An 18,633-nucleotide genomic window follows, 5' to 3' on the forward strand; every position below is an offset into this window, starting at 1 on the left:
TCATGGCTGGTCAATAGTTCGATTAACAACCAATAACTAAGTGCGTACTACTATCATTAAGCTTAAAACAGAGCTCAAAATTGGACCAAATATGTTTACATAACGTTACGTCATGACTCACCAAATTTATAACGCCCAATTAACCAGTGCATAGCAGAATATTGCCGAAAAACTAATTTCGTGACAAACGAGGCTATCAAACGGCTACAATGTAAACAATGCTGTTTGGAGACGAACAGTATTTTCACCGTTTTTAATACCTTGAATCACTGTCAAACGTTTTAGGAAAGACCCCAGATTGAACGAAGGGCTGTCATGTTGCTGTACTTGGGATAGATTTGTTTGAACTGGAAGAATATACACACACTATAGCCAGAGAGGGATTTCTCGGGCCATCGCTTCAGGGATATGACACTATACGATTATCTCTGATATTCTCAAATGCTACGACTTTAGTCGACAGCAGTTGGAGCGTTCGAAGGCGTTTCTAAGAAATGACATTTTAGCTTGAACAATCGCAGCCTTTCGCAGAGTTTTAAACATATTGTAAACTTTTAGTCGAAACCATGTATGATCTCAGGGGGAATTGTGGTCTACCACTGTAGCATTTTTGATATGGAGCAGCTGTTCTCTACGAAGCGGGTAGAAGCTTGTGTACATGGATTGTTGACCCTTACCTCCAAAATTGAAGAGAATGGGGGTTTATCGCAGCGTTCGCGGATTTCCACGTCTACGCCTGCGATAAACTAGTATAGCTATTTGTGATATGTGTAACACTATCTTACAGATAACAGAAGATCAGCATAATTGATAAGACCTTTATTGAGAATATGAAATAAACATAAATCGGGATGAGCTCTATTCCAAGTCTGACTTGCTGTCAGTAAACGCCTGCTTATATAGCGTCTAACAATTAGGGGAGATGGACAGGAGTGATAATCATATTATATGGTATTGTTTATTATCAAATTATAGTGTTTGTAATTACGCTGCATATTTCTTTGGAAGTCATAGTCAGGTCAATGTATGATGCACTGGCCAATAATACATTCTCTTTGAAGTTCTGTCTAGTGTTACACACGGATCATGTGTAGCTTGTAAAGAACATATTGAATAAACTAGATGTTTAATAAGATCGTGCCTTAACAGAAGTTATAGAGAGTTTAAACGTCAACTTCGGGTATAGATCACTTTGTCACATTTGCCACGATTAGATAAGGTCGTATCGAATGGAAAATCGTAGCGTGTGAGGGCGGCTTTACTCGGTTTTATGCATGTCATTTCGTGTCATTTACACCAAGCAGACCGGTGTCTGGGATGTATTATGCTAATGTTGTATTAGAAAGGTCAAGAGAGCTTGTGTTTATCGATAACGTTTATAAGTTCTATATTTTGGTTGACATGGATAAGTTACACATAATTTGGATATGAAAACGGGAGAAATTAATAGATAGTATCTGAAATATTTTAGATTCTTGACTAACTCAATACAAAGGGAACCAAGGCATTGTTTCCCTACATTGTAACCTCCTGAATCAAAAGTGGTATGAGGTGGTGTAGAATGAGTATAAGCAAAATATTATTGTCTCGTGCAGGACACCGTGCTTAAGAACACTCATAATTGTTTCAGGTTACAGGTTTGAATGCTTTCCAGAATACAGTTATCGGAATCACCCGAGAGACAGAGTCTTTAACCCAACTATTTAATTAACCACGTGCATTCTATAGTCTTCTTAAATTGGGAATTCACCAATAGAGATAATGTAAGAATGTAGCTATTTTTAAATATGTATAAACCTGATAAACCCTTGGCCGAACACCCTTTCTCGGTGCATGCAGTTATCAGTAAATGCTAGTATTAGGCAGATTCAGATATCCGGATTGCGACGATGTCCAGCGAATGACAAGTCAGAATCAATAATATTACGTAATCAGTTGGCCATTATCGATCGTCGATGACTCAGGTGACATAAGCGTGCCATTACAAAATAACTCTATAAAGACAAGAAAGACGGGGAGAAAGAGGGAAATGGAGTTTTACGTTACTCAACACATGCTAAAACTCATATAATATCGTCAGTGGGGAGTCAAAAAGTTGTATCTGGTTTCGAAACATATTGTCCAGGAGAACCAAAAAATCAAAATGTTGTACACAGGGGCGTAACTAGCTCAGAGCAACGAGGGGGGGGGGAGTGTTCTCAGGGGGTGCTGTAAAATTGACGGACAATGTATATCTTGTTTTTATGGTCGACAATTATTGCGCCCCCCCCCCCACTAATTACGGGCCTGGTTGTACAAAAACGTCACGTCAAAATACAAAATGGCATATGTAAAATGTCGTATTTCTATAGATTTTCTCAAAATTATTGCTGTAAAACAAGTACGTGAGCAGTTTAAACAGTATTTAGCTAACCGCACATATCGGGTTAAACATCTACAGTGCAGAAATAAGGAGTGGAAGCTAGTTTTTTTGCCATTTTATACAGCAAATACGTAACTTGTGAATAAATTTGATAGATTTCACACAGTAAAGACATAATCTATACTGCCCCCTGACTGTCGGGCAATCTGACTTTTCGGGCAGTCGGGTAAAGTGAAACAGAAATTAATATATCATCTGTTGGCAAAACAAAGTTCCCGAAATCTAATAAAACACTAACTTTTCTTTTCTTCTAGTCGACTTGTCGGGTCAATTCTGTCGACTTGTCGCCTTCGACTTATTCACAACCCGGCAAGGCGACAAGTCGACAAGGGGCGAAATCAACCCGCCAACACGACAAAATAACCCGACGATCGTCGCCTTCATTTCGTCGACTTGTCGGGTAAATTCTGTCGACTTGTCGCCTTCGACTTATTCACAACCCGACAAGTCGACAAGTCGACAAAATACAATTATTTCGACTTGTCGTGCAGCAACTTATCGCCTCGGAAGTCAAACTCGAGCTTGCGCATTTGCTGATTGGATAACTTGATTGCGCACAGATTAACTTCCGCGGCGACAATTCGAAGCACGGGTTGTGAATAAGTTGGCGCGATAAGTCGACAGAATTGACCCGACAAGTCGACGAAATGAAGGCGACGATCGTCGGGTTATTTTGTCGACTTGTCGGGTCAATTTTGTCGACTTGTCGCGTCAACTTATTCATTGTCGCCTTCTTCATAAGATGACATCTTCTTCATAAGATTTAGATGACATTTGAATGGCCGCTAACAGCCACCATATCAAGTGCTAGAATAGCAGAAAAAAGCATTTGCGGCGGCTAAATTTTCTACGCGAGGGCGAGTTCCCCGGACCAACGTCGCCGTACGGACCATGCTGAAGTTGCTATACAGGGGCGGATCCAGGAAATTTTGCAGGAGGGGGTTTGCCAGGTTCCTGAAACAATGTATCTCCCCCCCCCCCCCTCCCGCATGGTCTCTATCGTCATTTTGGCCTATACGTACACATTGAGCTTTTCAAACAGAGAACTTCAACACCTCATTTGACGTCAATTTTTATTATGAATTAATACAATGACATTGTGATTTAATTTCATGGATGCAACGCATTAATTGTGATATCACACAATGTCTATATCATTATCTCGTGCTTTGTCCTGTCCCAGATCTGACGATAAAGGATAAAGCACACGGACGAGAAACTTTTCTCATAAAAAGTGTTGATTTACAAAATTTGTTATGTAAACGACCGCCCCACCCCCACCCCTGGATCCGCCCCTGCTATATTTACGGGCTGGAATAGCAGGAAACAACGCGTTTGACTACCGCGCGTCCGTATGCAAACGGGATTTTTTTTTTTTTTTTTTTTTCGGGCATTACTGTTCCGCCCCCATCATTCATCGGACCCGTGCGCCTATGCACCCATGTCCATTGTATAGTTACAAAGAATAACAACTCTTTTGGTCTGTATTAAATGAGATGAAATGGGGTTTAACGTCCTACACTGTGCCATGCACTGTGCTATGAGGCAAATTTTGTCCGAACAGCGGCGCTACGGCCTATTCCTATATAGAATCCCAACTGCCGAGGGATCTTTAACGTGGCTTCGTGCTTTCATCCCATCCGAACGACCCTCCAGCCTTCACCACTGACAAGGAGAAACCACGCCAGAATTGGTCTGCATTAAGTAACTGAACATATAAACACATGGTGCAATTTTATGGTGACTATGCGACGTTTCGACCGCTGATGATGATTAATAACAATATTTAAAAAAAAAATTTCTTTAAGACGTCGTCCAATAATATGGCTGCAGTAACCATAACATGACCCATTTCTCCCTTATTATTTGCTACAGAGTCATGATTTAGTGTATATGCCCTTAATGGGCATATTAAATAACATGATATAATAGATTTAGCCATAAATCTAAAATGCCGTCCAAGATGACCCCGCATTAGTAAAATTTCTGTATACCTTCTTATTCATGTTACTCTAAATTCATGATTTTGGTGCTTATTCGCGCAGTGTTTCGTTTGATTAGAGCTAATCCAACTTAACACTGCTATAATGGAAGCAAATTCCTGTTCCAAATTATGGCTGGCCAATAGTCCGATTAACAACCAATAGCTATCTGCGTAACAATATCATTACTTTAAACAGAGCTCCAAATTGGACCAAATAAGTTTACATAACGTTACGTCATGACTCACGATTTTATTACGCCCAATTAACCAGTGCATAGCAGAATATTGCAGAAAAAATAATTGCGTGACAAACGAGGCTATCAAAACGGATACCATGTAAACAATACTGTTTGGAGACAAACAATACTTTCATTTTTTTTTTTAATACCTTAAATCACTGTCAAAAGTTTTAGGGAAGACCCCAGATTAAACGAAGGGCTGCCATGTTGCTGCTCTTGGGATAGATTTGATTGAACGGGGAGAATAGACACACTCCCTCAAAAGCTCTAGTATCAGAAGCCAATCCAGCAATGGCCAGAGAGGGATTTCTCGGGCCATTGCTTCAGAAATATACTTATTCATAGGTTTAAGGGATCACTCAAAACAATAAAGCTATTAGTAATAATATGATGTAATTGGTTCACGTTTTATAGCGGTGTCAATCCTCATGTTTTAGGAATAAATAAATTATCAGGACAATTAAGAATTAACTGCTCCGACCAAAACAAGAATAACTGCTTGATGCAGTAGGCGTATTTATGCACAAAAACACTGGTTGGTTTACATTTCCTCTTGGCAGGCCATACGGAATTTGCCCCAGATTGGTACTTCGGGTTGACATGGCGTGATCTTTAGAGGTGTAAGCATGGTCTCAATTCACACCTTTTATGGTGGACCATTTGATGTATTTCTGGACATGTTTCTCGTTGTCCCTGGTAATATCTGATACGAGTTATCACATGTCCAGTGACATGGTCCATACGCTGAAGTGCAAGGCAGATTGTATCCTCTACGGTAAAGCTATTTTCTCAAATCTATAAAAAAAAACCTGACAGTCTGCAGTTTTAGTGCCAAAAGTATCGTCATATGCCACAAGCATTTCATTTTCTTTTTACAGTAGCTGGTTCTGCTAGTCTCGTCCCTTTCCATCTTCTATTGTAACGTATACTACCAAGAGTAATTTCCTTAGAAAGGCACACCTTGCGATTGTCATAATACATTACTTGGTCTATGACTCATCCAACCAGAGGCGTAGCCGTGAAATATATATTGAGTGGGAGGGGGGGGGGCCGCAAATGAAATTTTATAAAATGTTTACAGTCTATGACGCCGGAGGCACGACGCTGCGCAGCAGCCGATGTAGCACCATAGGGAGGGTGTCGGAGGGTCACCCCCATAAATTTTTTTAAAGTTTCAGTCTTCTGTAAACACTGTTTTGGCATATTTTACGGCGTTAAACTAAAACATCACACCAATACAATGTTTATCATGTTTAAGTCAGGGGGTGCCGTATTCATATTTTTTTCATGACTTTTACATATTGAATGTTATGCTTGAGTTATGAACAACATGACAAAGAGAGTTTAGTTGGGGAATTTTTATGAGGAGGATCCAAATGAAACAAAACTTGATCACATAACTTTAGTTTATGAGGATGCATATTTGACAATCACCTTGTTTACTACAATACTATATACATATACACATTGACATATACAAGAAAGTTGTATAGATATTTAAAGAATTTTGTACATTTTGTGTATTATAAATGGATTTCAAAAAGTAAACATAAGTGTCTGTGTTTTAATTTGTACATTGTTTTATACAGATAGAATCTTAACTAATCCTAATAAGTGTTGTAAATAAATAGGAGTTAGGTGTAAATTTTTTTGGGGGGGTCCAAGTATATTCAGACCCCCCCCCCCCCATGTATTCAACACGCGTCAAAGTTGGACATTCTCCCTCAAAGTAGTATGGAAGCCTATAACTACCATTCATAATTTCTACTTTTCGCCTCTTCAGAACACGAAAGTCGAGTTGATTTTGGCTTGTATACCGTCTTGTCGCCTCACATTTTGTCGTAACTTCTACTTTTCGACTTTCGTGTTCTGAAGAGGCGAAAAGTAGAAATTATGAATGGTAGTTATAGGCTTCCATAAAGTAGAGTTATTTTGTCCCAGAAAATGTATGGGGCAGACCGCCAGACGTATAAACCGACAGTGGACAAACGTGGTACTTTTCTGCTTTGGCAGAGGCGGGCGTGCTGGGACCTACGAAAGGGGGTGGGCAGACCAGACTTAGGGCACCCTTGAAGTAGCCTATATCTGAGCTATGGTATACCATACATGGACACTTAGTTAAGCGATTATGACTTAAAAATCCTAAAGATCTGAACATGAACATATTTAGCTGCAATCAAGAACCAAACGATCTGTGAGTAAAGAAAAACAAGTATCAAAAGGGACGGGTATTCCATTCAAAGTTCCTTTCGAATCTGTTTGCTAATGACGCAATCTGATTAATATACAGATTCCGTTTCGTTTTATATATATATATATATATATATATATATATATATATATACTTTTGATGGCCTCTACTACATGAAGGTCTTGCCGGTTTTAGTGGAAGGTCGCGTCAGAGATCATACGAACGGCTTTTGGTTAGATTAACCAATCAGCGTTGATGTTTCTAGTGGGTTACCCACAGTTCCGTGCACCTCACGCCAAAACCTCGCCGTAACAGACCGTTTCGTTGGTTAATCCCTCACAGCATCCAGAACGCGGGTTATATAACAACTCTTCCTGATCCTAGTGTAGTAAAGGTAAGTAAAACGAAATTTTGAACTATAAAAAACGAAACGAAATAGGATCGGTGTTTTAATCAGATTGCTAATGACGTGGCCATCTTAGAATTGACAATGACACTTATGGTGGCCATATTAGATTTGACAATGACGTCTTATGTTTTAACAGTTCTACTATGCTCATCTGCAAGGTTGTGAGACTGTATATAGGCTGGTGGCTATTTGGCGACCATATTGGATTTCACGATGACATCTCAGGCTTTTCACCTGGGGTTTGCATTTAATGGATTACTTGATCCCTCAATCCTAGATAAAGACATTATGGTCATTTATATTGAATGGTGGCCATCTTGGAGGCCATTTAAAATTTCACCCTTCCTCTCTATGAATCAGAATTACCGCCCATGTTTTTGTTTTAATTTTTAGTCCCAAATTGAGGGGATATACAAATAAACACAAGACTTCTCTTAGCTGATCCACTATAACGCAAAATTGATAAGGAATTAGGATGCTCACTGAGACAGTTTCTATAGGTTGGTGGCGGCCATCTTGGATTTCATAATGACGTGTGTTTTTCATCTAGCGGGTGGTTGTAAAATGGGTTGCTTTATCCCTAAAACCTAGGTATAGACACCAAATGTGTTCCCATGAATAGTGAGGGCGTTAAGGTCAGTTATAAGGAATGGCGGCCATCTTGGAAGCCATTTTGAATTTCACGTTATTGCGATGTCTTAGAGTAAAATTAGTAGGATTTTGTAAATCTGTGGTAGCACCATGACTTGCTGGATTTAGAGGTCAATATCCACACGTTTTTTAGGAATTAGTACTCTCGAAAATGATGACAAGGCAAAAATTCAAAATGGCGCCAAAAGTTTCCCCATGGGATAAACTTCATAAAGATGGGTAAGTCCATGGAAGTTTAGACTGGACTAATAGATCATAAAAAAAAACCCTGAGACACACACACACACGCACACTTAATTCCTTCTAACATGCTCTAATTAAAGTCTAATACCACGCGCTATAATACTATATAATAATAGCCTATATCTATCAACCATTTCCAGTTTCTTTTGTTTATTGCATTTATTATGAGATGTATTTTGACTTGACAATGAGTGATGACAGTCTGGGCAATATCAACAACTCGCGTCACAAAAACTCGTCATAACAATAACATACCACGAAGCACGATGCATTGGACCCTTGGGAAACTGATTGCATACCGATATCACCCGTGATATCGCAGACGGATTTTGTGTGAAATAGCTTTATATAATGTCAGCTTCCACCGAACTGATATCGCAGACGGATTTTCGAGTCAGCTATTTTTTTATCGAAGGATTATTCTAAATATAGTAACTTGTTCGCAATATCCTGTTTTCACACCAATCAAATTTCATTTCCGGTATGTTTCCCGCGAAGTTGTTGTCAGAGGAGTTTTGTCACTCTAATGTTGTTTTACCGCTAAAATTGTTATAAGTTAATAATACTGGACAATTTTAAGATAAGAAAAGCTCAGTTGTATAGCAACATATTTATTCCAATCAGATGTTTGTGTCAAGGTAATATATTTAGAATCAAGAAACAGCTTTTTTCACGTATAATCATATAATGTTCTGATAAATGAAAGCTCACGCTGGATGTGCGCGCAATAAATTTATTAATTATAATTATCACCCCATTCAGTCTGATCGGTCTTTTGCAAGTTCCAGTTGGTTTATTAGTCTTATTTTCCTTTGTCAAATGACAATTAGAAGATATTGAAACTGAACATAGATTGTGGTTATAGATGCTCAGGCAGTATAGGCCTACCTTTTCTTTCAGACTTTCTGAGAATGTAGCCTACCATACCATGTAACCATGCAAAAGAAATGCATGTATTATGTATTTAAAAGTGACTATCTAGAGTCTGAAGTGAAAAGAAATAAGAATCGTAAGCAGAGGTGGGAACAAGGCTTGCAGGACCTTAAAGTGCGAGTCGAGTCCAAACCATGTCATCTCAAGTCCTACAGTCCTCTTCAAGTTGCCAAATAATATTATATTGAATAATCAAATGTGTCAGCAATTCATTTTGCAAATTGCAAGACCAGCAAGGCCATGACGAAGAAAGTCCATAGCTCTTTGTAGTCACGAGTTGTCATGACTGCAGAGCCGAGTCAATGTGGCTAAAAACGAACTCGCAGGACTTCAAGCTGAACTCCGATTCCAAAACTACAGCAAACTGTCCACATCCGGTTAGCCAGTGAGCTACAATTACCTCATGACTGATCGAAGTTCTTTCACTATCACTAATATCAGCTAACAATATTATTGCTACACAATTATGTCTGATCAGGTACATATTATTTTACTAAATTAGATGAAATAAGCCATGTTTCACCATGTTTCTTCTACAAATTGAAAACAAGTATGGTGGTCAGTTAGGGTGTTACCTTTTTTTTTTTTAATTTAATTATTTCTGTATTTTTGTAATCAGAGTTCAGCTTTAACACTTTAAGCTTTGTTGTTGCTATGAAATTTATAAACAAATAAAACTAAATTTCAACAAAAACTTTGGTTTAGACTTTAGTGTGGATTAATTAGGAGACAAGTCACAGGTTATGACTCACAAATAATGGGTTTGACATGCAGTGTATGGTATTGAAATTAATGGAACTAAATCACTAATATTTGGGATCCAGAAATTGACACACTTTTGTTATCATTTGACTAAAAAAAACTTGCTCAAAAGAACTGCTTAGATTAGAACAATCCACTATTGTGGCTGTAGTAAAACAGAAGACATCAGTAGTGAAACCATTTCTAGGTCAATCACAACTATATATTATGATAGAGGAGTTGTGCCCCTTTCATAAATGTTGAATTTGATGTTGTGACGGTAAATCATGCATGTTAAATATTTTCTCGCGCTAGAATTTGAACAAGAAACTTGATTCTCAAATGGAATTTGATTACTGAAATGTAATACCACTTATCATACCATATTCTCTGTTGTACAGAGAAGCGTGAAGTTGAATTTAAACCCGATTGTACTTCATATTTAACTTTGGAACTACCAATGCCTTATTTTGTTATGGAACAGAATACAGAACGGTAATACTGTTAAAAGGGCTTTTTTGACAACCTTACATTTGACACTTGTATGTTTCATCCCGCTAATAATAATATACCCGAGAAAGGTCACTTACCTTTAATTTACTACGTCACAATTACATCCATTAGAATAAAATAAAATACTCAATGTTTCAATCTTTCATTCTCTTCATGTGGACAGTGTGTTTGTGACCAGAATCAGGGGAATCAATAAGACAAATTGAAGATGCTTGATGGAAATGGTTTAAATGTTGAAGCAAGCCAAGTAGCACATCAGATTGAAAACTATCCCCTTTGTTTTCGGCTTGATTATCCATTGACCAATATGGTCATTTGTGATCATTATAAAAGTCTTAATTCCCATAGTGTAATGACTAGTGGTGATGATTCAATGTTGAAAATTTCTCTATTTATGCTTTAACACTGAATGTCTATAGGCCTATGCTCTGGAGGAATAAGGATAAAGCCTTGGGTTATACTGGTTACTGATCTGAATACAATCTATCATTCTTGCCTATTTCAGAATTTCTGGATGATTGAGATCAATATTCGTCTGTGAAAAGCCGGGAAAGGTCAAAATGGTTGTCACAGGAAATGATGTTAAACTTCCAGCACTGCTTAAGACATTGGAGTCTGCAACAATAGGTATTGAGGAAAAAGTGGAAGCCTACAAGATATTTTCAGAGTAAGTACATGTATGTTAGCTAAAATGCTTATCTTATAAAACCGGTACAATGTGCAAAACTGGCCTTAGAATTAGATTAATTTGATGTTTTTGGAGTATAAAATGAAAATTTGTCAGCAACCTTTATAGACTGCATGAACAAAATAGCTGCTGGGCCTGGGGGCGTACACATGTATGTTTGTTTGGTTGCCTGGCAAGCTAACTTTTGCCATTTCAAAGATGTATTGACCAATAAGATGAGTAATGGCTTTCAAATAGGCATGTCAAAATATAGCCATAAAATTCAAAACATCCAGAAATGAAATAAAATGTTTGTTCATATTTTTTGCATCATCGTGTATGAGCACAAATTTTCATATTACATTTTGTGTTGTTAAATACAGAGCTGGACAATATTTCTTCATCAGATTCACTTGAAGAAAGTTAGATTTTTAGACCTCAATCTTCTGTCAAATCGTTATGGTGACCAAGATACTGAGATTCTTACATATTTATAAACCTGAAAGGAAATTCTCACTTTCTTCATAATGAATCAAGAAACATATTAACAGAATATTTTTTTTTTCTTAGTCAGTTACAGGAAGATGAATTAAGTTTTTTTGATCTGGATATAACATATTATATAGAACCTATTGTATCTGTTCTACATCAAGATATTCTACATCACTCTGAATCAGTTCAACAAGGGGCATTGCAAGTTCTTGGTTTTTGTCTTCATGACTTGGAACTTGTTAGGTGAGTTATTAATTTTATGTTCAAATTTGACAATGTTATGTTTTAGATGGTCGGATTTTGTCTCTAATCATGCATGGTCTTAGTCTCTAGTTAGGAGTTACACGATTTGTTTTAAAGTATCTTCTTGTTATTTGATGGATATTCATTAATCCCTTGCAGACTACAATATTGTGAAATTTGGATAGATCTAAAAAAAAAACTTATCAGTCTGTATATGGTTCATTTCTATTCAGTGTTTACAAAGATATGCAGATGATATAGCGTGTACAATTATTTCATGCTGGGTAGAGTATCGAATATTGATAATAATTATGTCCTATTCTTATCACAGCTACCTTAAAAACAACTCTGTGTAGCAAATAACTTTTTATTTTAATTTTTCTACTCTTAGATTACTTCCAGTAGAAAGTCAAAAAAAACTAGTGGGTAGTTTGTGTAAATGTTTAAAGAATGCTGAAGACAAACCTACATGCACACGAGGATTGTGGGTTTTATCTAAACAAAATATTCAACCAGATTTGATAGCGGGAGAGGTAAAGTTCTGTTTTCACCCTTTGTTCACTATATAGCCATTCCATATTATGCCCTAGACACCGACCAGTTTCAAAGTATCACAAAATATATGTTGAAGTTTCCATCTTTATATTTTGAACTGAGCAATTTATCTGTTACAGATGTTGAGTTAGCCTAGTCTTACTGAATAAATGAGGAAGCCATTTAAGTGTGCCTCATTTACATGATTGAAGTTATCTTTTGATTTAGGATCTTGCCAGTATTCTGCTTGATGCACAAAAGGACAACTATTCTGGAAATGTTTGCAAATAATTTATATATATTGTTTACATCAGTCAAACGAAGAGGTCTATTTAATTTCAACAATTTCCATTAATTACTTCTAGAGTTATGGTCCTTGTTTCACTTTGTTGAACCTTGTGAACACTCTAGTAACCAAAGTAATCATCTTGTCTATATTGAATTTAAATTTATCGTTTAAATTAGTAAAACGAAGAAGTCCTATTGAATTTGAGAAATTTCCATTCTATAGCTTCTTAGAGTTGTTTCGACCAAAGTTATCTGATCTGTATGAAATTTATATACATTATTTAAATCACTAAATAAAGACGCCTATTAAATTTCAACTATTTCTGTGTATTACTTCTAGAATTATGGCCCGTGTTTAACTTTGTTGAACCTTGTGTACACTCTTGACAAAATTTATCATCCAATGTGTATGAAATAATACATGTTTGAGATTAGTAAAACAAATTTGAGAAATTTCTGTTAATAACCATAACAGTTATGGGCCTTGTTTCACTTTGTTGAACCTTACTGAACATTTGATTTTTATGAAATCGATATCATTGTCTTGTAAATGCTCCCATTACCTACAACCCTTTTTGACTGTTCGGACGATTTAGCTGCTGTGGCTGTATGTTTCGTTGCCTGATAACATAATGTCTAGTATCACACATTGTTTAGCTGGATAACATAATGTCTAGTATTATTCATTGTTGATTTGAGCTGGGTAACATAATGTCCAATTTTATACAATCGTTATCGTGTTTATTTTGGGGAGATAACATAATGTCTATATAACACATAGTTTATTTATTTCAGCTTGATAACATAATGTCCAGTATAACACATTGTTTAATGAAGTGGAAAGGCCAAGCGCAAACTGTTGAATATGAAGCTGTAAATGCTATAGCTAGGTAAAATATTATTAATGTCAACAGTACTGTTTTCAAATGGTATATAATTATTTGTGCATATTTTAACGTTCAAATCTAGACAGGTGACTGTCAAAAATGGAACTAAGTAGGCACATGACTGGGATAATATTCATGACATGTGTGACTTCAGTCATGAAATGTAAGATTGTCCATGTCATTGATATGTAACATTTAGTCACGCGAATTCAATGATGTACATAATATTAATTCGTGTAACAAAATTTATTTGAACACAGCCATAACAGGTTTTAGTCGGATTGAGAATACTTTGTATATGATTTCAGATTAAATGTATTGGTTAACAAAGAAATGAGAGAAAAAACAAAATGGGAAAAAATCTGTTTGGGTCTGTTGACTCATCCAGCTGCCAAAGTTCGAGAAAAAGCTCTTACGACTTTAGAAAAAGGCTGTGAAACTGCTGTTAATAAAAACACAGTTAAAGAAATAATACCAGAATTTAAATCAGTTAGTTTAATTATTTTTTATATAGCTTATACCACTATCTGTTAACAAATTTGGACAACCAATTCCGTTGGGTCACTGCGTGTTACCAAATTTGACAGAAAGTAACCTCCCTGAATTCTAATATTGACTTACGATACCTCAAAGCCCGATCAGTTATCTTATTTATGTTGGCTGGAGCCACAGTGGGTAAGATGCTGGCTAGCTAGCCTGGAGGTCAGGTGTTCTATCCCCGCATTGGCCAAGAAAGTTCATCAGGATTTTCCGACATGGTTTCCCCCTTGTCAGTGGTGCAAGGGACCGCCTGACAAGGACAGCTGTCTAGTCTTTCGGATGTGGCGAAAAAACGAGGTCCCGTGTCTGCATTGGCATGCACGTAAAAGATCCCTTGGCGATTGGAATTTGATATGAGTAGGCTATAGTGCCGCTGCCCAGGCAAAATTTGCCTCCTAGTAGTCATAGCACATTGCATGGTGTATGCCCATCTTGATTAGCCCTGTATAGAAGCAGAACAGTAAGATGTTAAACCTCATTTCATTTATTTCTGGTGGGAATGTTATATGCCATGCCATGTTTTCCATTTAAACTTTTGATCAGAATTTTTCTCACTAATACACTCTTAATAAACTTATACATAATTGATCTGAAGTTAATGTATATTATTTAAAAAAACAGATAGACCAAATTAATGGTTAAAGGAGCTCAATCCCTAACATTTGGGACATAGAACTGGACACAAGTGGGTCGCAACTCATATAATACTGTAATATGAATGTATATAAACTGATCAACATTCAATGGTTTCCGTTTTTACTCTAATTTCAAATCAGTTATGTTCCGCGAAATAAGCCAGCAGTCTCAATCGAATGCAAATTTCTAGGGCCTGGTTATTCCAGTCTACATACACTGTTTGGTTTGGTGCAATATTTCTAGCCTCGTTCCTCGAGTCACTTGCTAGAACTGAGGCTGAAACACATTATGGTACACGATTAGTGTACCAATGGTAAAATGTTTATTTTGTCTTAAATATTGGATATCAGAAGCCCATCTTTTTTCTGTAAGATCACAGCATCAGTGTTGATTTAAATTGACAAATAATTTGTGTTTTCAATGTTGAAGATTTTGGATGATAGCTACTTTAGGCAACACAAATAAAATAAGTTGTTTCTCGGTCACCGCACGCAAAAGTGGTTGCGCGTGCGGCCTATTTATTAGTCTTGATGAAAAATAAAAAAATAAGCAAGTCATAAAAAGAATATGCCGCATGTACCTACATGCGTCATACGTTTATATCCATTCAAATGTATTAAACTGATCCAGATGTAAATGCTCATTTACGGGTCTTTTTTATTGATGTCGAAAGAACCTCCATTTTTGTATCACGTGATTTTAATTACCTCCCCTGGTGAACTAGAATTTGATTCATGTTCAACACCGAAAGTCATTGACAACAATGCAATGTATTTCAATCATTCGATATTAATCGGCTCATTATTGCCGGCTTCAGTCGGTCCATGTTTGAAAAATCCTACTGATAAAACAATGAATCGTAGAACAGGTTAATTATTACGAATACGACACGATGATAGTCACCATACCTCAGTCAGAATTTGGGTCATTAGCACATTTAACGGTAGTTTTGATAATCCGGAAAATAATAATTGGATTACACATTTGATGGTTTTACTGACCAGTTGTTAGTTAAATTTAAATAGTCATTCGAAATAAACCCCAGATAGAAAACCGAACATCATGAGAAACACACCGAATATCCTGAGAAACAGTCATTTCCCGAATCCCGATGACACGTGACATGCATTGGTTGGAATTAGGTCAGTAATTATAAACCAGCGATACTAGATTTAGTTCTAAGTGTCGTTTACCGTGATGATTATTTTTGATACACATGCTGACAGAGGCTTACTCTTTAAAATATTGTCGTTATTATGGATGGCTATTAATAGTCGTACGGAATTTTATTTTAAACCAATTTCAATTATGTTTGTCACCATTACCATTAGTAAGCTACATCACGTGAATTAAATATGGAAAATTATTTTCCTTTCAGTCAGTGTTCAGTGTTTGAGTAGACTTGATTTTTGGGTTTATGTTCTAAGTATGTACAATATATAACTGAAAGCAAAACTGTAGACAAGTAATGATTTTCTCATTAAAAAAAAAAAATACAAGGCCGCCCTCCCGCCCCAACAATTTTCAACAATAGCCAAATTTTATTTTTCACCATCCTCTAGCGAGCAATGGGGTAAAAAAAAAAAAAAAAAAAAAGCCCTCCCCCCCTACAGTTTCAGCTGTCAGTTGCCCGAGAAACAAGACATTTATTTTGTGTAGCCTTAAGTAAAAATTGTCAAAACGTCCCAACATGGAATAAGTCTGTTGATTGATATAGAACTATAATAGGAGACGTATCAAAGTTTGAAAAAATAGTAAGCATACTCTACTGTCAATAACCTTATGCACAACACTACCTACTATAACAAACCAAATTACAATAAGTTTATAATACTATTTCTATTGTAGAAAACTATAACAGAGTTAAGGAAAATGTTTCCTGGTAATGAATCATTTGTTTTAAGAGCATGGTCATTTCTAGTAAAATACTTTGGAGAGGTTTGTATTACTTATATTCAGAATACTATAAATGTTGAAATAAAAAAAGTATGAGATTGTGAAATTTATATAATTTATGATTGTAATATATTCCCTTTCAATTTTAGTGCTGATTTCAGGGGCGGATCCCCCCTGCTCAGCTACATTAAAAAAATTGTAAAACAACATTTTTATGAGAAAAGTGTCACGGTCATGTGCTTTGTTCTTTATCATCAGATGGTAGAGTGGGATGGGCATTCAAAACGTGAGATAATGATTTAGACATGTGACATATATCACAATTAAAGCTATGCATCAATGAAATTGAATCACAATGTGATCCTAATAATTCATAATAAAAATTAATGTCAAACGGGGTATTGGATTTCTCTCTTTAAAAAGCTCTGTGTGTATATAGGAATACGTAATTTGGAGACTTATGATTGCATCATGCAATGTCAACTGCCAAATTTCCTTAACAGGAACCTGGTAAACCCCCTCCTGTAAAAATTCCTGGATCCGCCCCTGGATTTACACCATAATGTTTCATTTCATTAATAGTAAATTAAAATTGTTTGTGCTATTTCCCAAGATGGCATAAACATGAGTGTTTTAAGTGTCCCGTTATGGTTTGATTTCTGTTTTGTCAGTAGCTCATAGTACGTCTGCTGGGTTAGGCCTTTCTGACAAGCTCTTTGCTTTTGTCTTTACAGGAGCTGCATCATGGTGGTTTCATTAATATATTGCTTCCTATTGCTGAGCTGGGATTTAAACATTTAGAACCAGAATATAAAATGGCTACTTTTAGAGCATGGAAAAAACTGATTGATAATTTTGCTACAAATCCTAGTAAGATATACTATCAATTATTGCCTATTTCAGTCGACTACTGCCGAATAATTATAAGTGATAGACACTTGACACCAATAAAAAAGTTGAAGAGGATAAGTTGATCTATAGTTTGCAAATCATTCTAAATCCTTTTCATCAGAAATATCGTCTTCAGAATCGGTGTCATCGATATAATCCAATTCGGAATAATTCATAAGCATTTCAACCACTTCGACAGTCTTTAACCTTCCCGACATCGTTAAATTACGTTTTTTTGTCAAAAAATGTTGAACAAAGACATGTTATTCTCAATGCCCTTGACAAGACCAGTTCCTGTCTGACACGCATGCGTGGCCATATCAATTAAATACGGAACTAAATACCCAAATGTGGCTTATAAAAAAGGTTCTTGCTGTGGTCGACTTTAGTCGATTGTGACCACTTAGCTGTATAACGTTATGGTGATTATAGTCAACAATGACCAGTTGAGGGTTAAAAAGGGTACTGGTTGAAATTTTATTAAATATAAGTGAAAAAAATATATCTTGTTGATGGACCATGCAAAGATATTCTAAGACATTGTTTCAAATGACAATTATTAATTGAACTGGAAGTACACAGGACACAATTACTGTTTATAAGATAGCCATTCTTTGACTAAGCTTCTCTAGTCTAACAAGCAAGATGAAAATCTAAAATGGGATGGTACATTTTATACAAACAGAACTTGGACTAACATAAGCAGTGCTTTGAACAGGCCTTGAGAGTTCATTATAAAGATCACCGATCTTGTTATTATTATTATAAACTTCATTCATTTATTTGAAACCAATTATTATTACAGATATAATCGCTGATCCTAAAAGGGTTAAACTTGTCATGCAAGTATTTAAAGTTAACAATGCCAAGATTGAAAGTGTAGCTGTAGAGAAGTTTGATACATGGGTATATTTTGTACGAAATCTAGGATCAAAAATATCAGTCAACTTTGAGCAGGTGAGTTTGATCAATACTGGTTAATCAATCTCTATTTTATATTTAAAAATTAAATATAGAAAATGTTTTACGTTATTTAGTCCGTACAAAGAAAAATATTCTGAGAATCTTTTATAAATAAAACAGGGGTGTTTGAGTTTTTTATCGGAGGATCGTGAAGCTAAATAACCTATAACAAACATCACATATATTTCAAGGTTCTGTATTTATCTTATCATCTCTTTATTCCTATACCGGTATTCACATATTTGAAAATTACTTCTACTGCTTGCTAAG

At 36.1% G+C, this 18,633-nt stretch overlaps 1 protein-coding gene across 1 annotated transcript in view; it reads left to right on the forward strand.

Annotated features, from left to right (window-relative positions):
• The first annotated feature begins 8,630 nt into the window (after window positions 1–8,630).
• Window positions 8,631–18,633, forward strand: part of LOC126831874 (telomere-associated protein RIF1) — a 34,454-nt gene continuing 24,451 nt past the window's right edge. Inside the window, exons 1-9 of the mRNA XM_050562524.2 lie at window positions 8,631–8,777; window positions 10,832–10,993; window positions 11,564–11,728; window positions 12,120–12,261; window positions 13,346–13,440; window positions 13,746–13,926; window positions 16,462–16,551; window positions 17,244–17,379; window positions 18,206–18,357. Of these exons, the coding sequence (XP_050418481.2) occupies window positions 10,887–10,993; window positions 11,564–11,728; window positions 12,120–12,261; window positions 13,346–13,440; window positions 13,746–13,926; window positions 16,462–16,551; window positions 17,244–17,379; window positions 18,206–18,357 (1,068 nt within the window). The 5' untranslated portion in view covers window positions 8,631–8,777; window positions 10,832–10,886. The remainder of the gene's footprint in view (window positions 8,778–10,831; window positions 10,994–11,563; window positions 11,729–12,119; window positions 12,262–13,345; window positions 13,441–13,745; window positions 13,927–16,461; window positions 16,552–17,243; window positions 17,380–18,205; window positions 18,358–18,633) is intronic.

The sequence above is a fragment of the Patella vulgata genome, chromosome 9 (genome assembly GCF_932274485.2).
Source record: "Patella vulgata chromosome 9, xgPatVulg1.2, whole genome shotgun sequence".
In the NCBI taxonomy this organism is placed as follows: Eukaryota; Metazoa; Mollusca; class Gastropoda; family Patellidae; genus Patella; species Patella vulgata.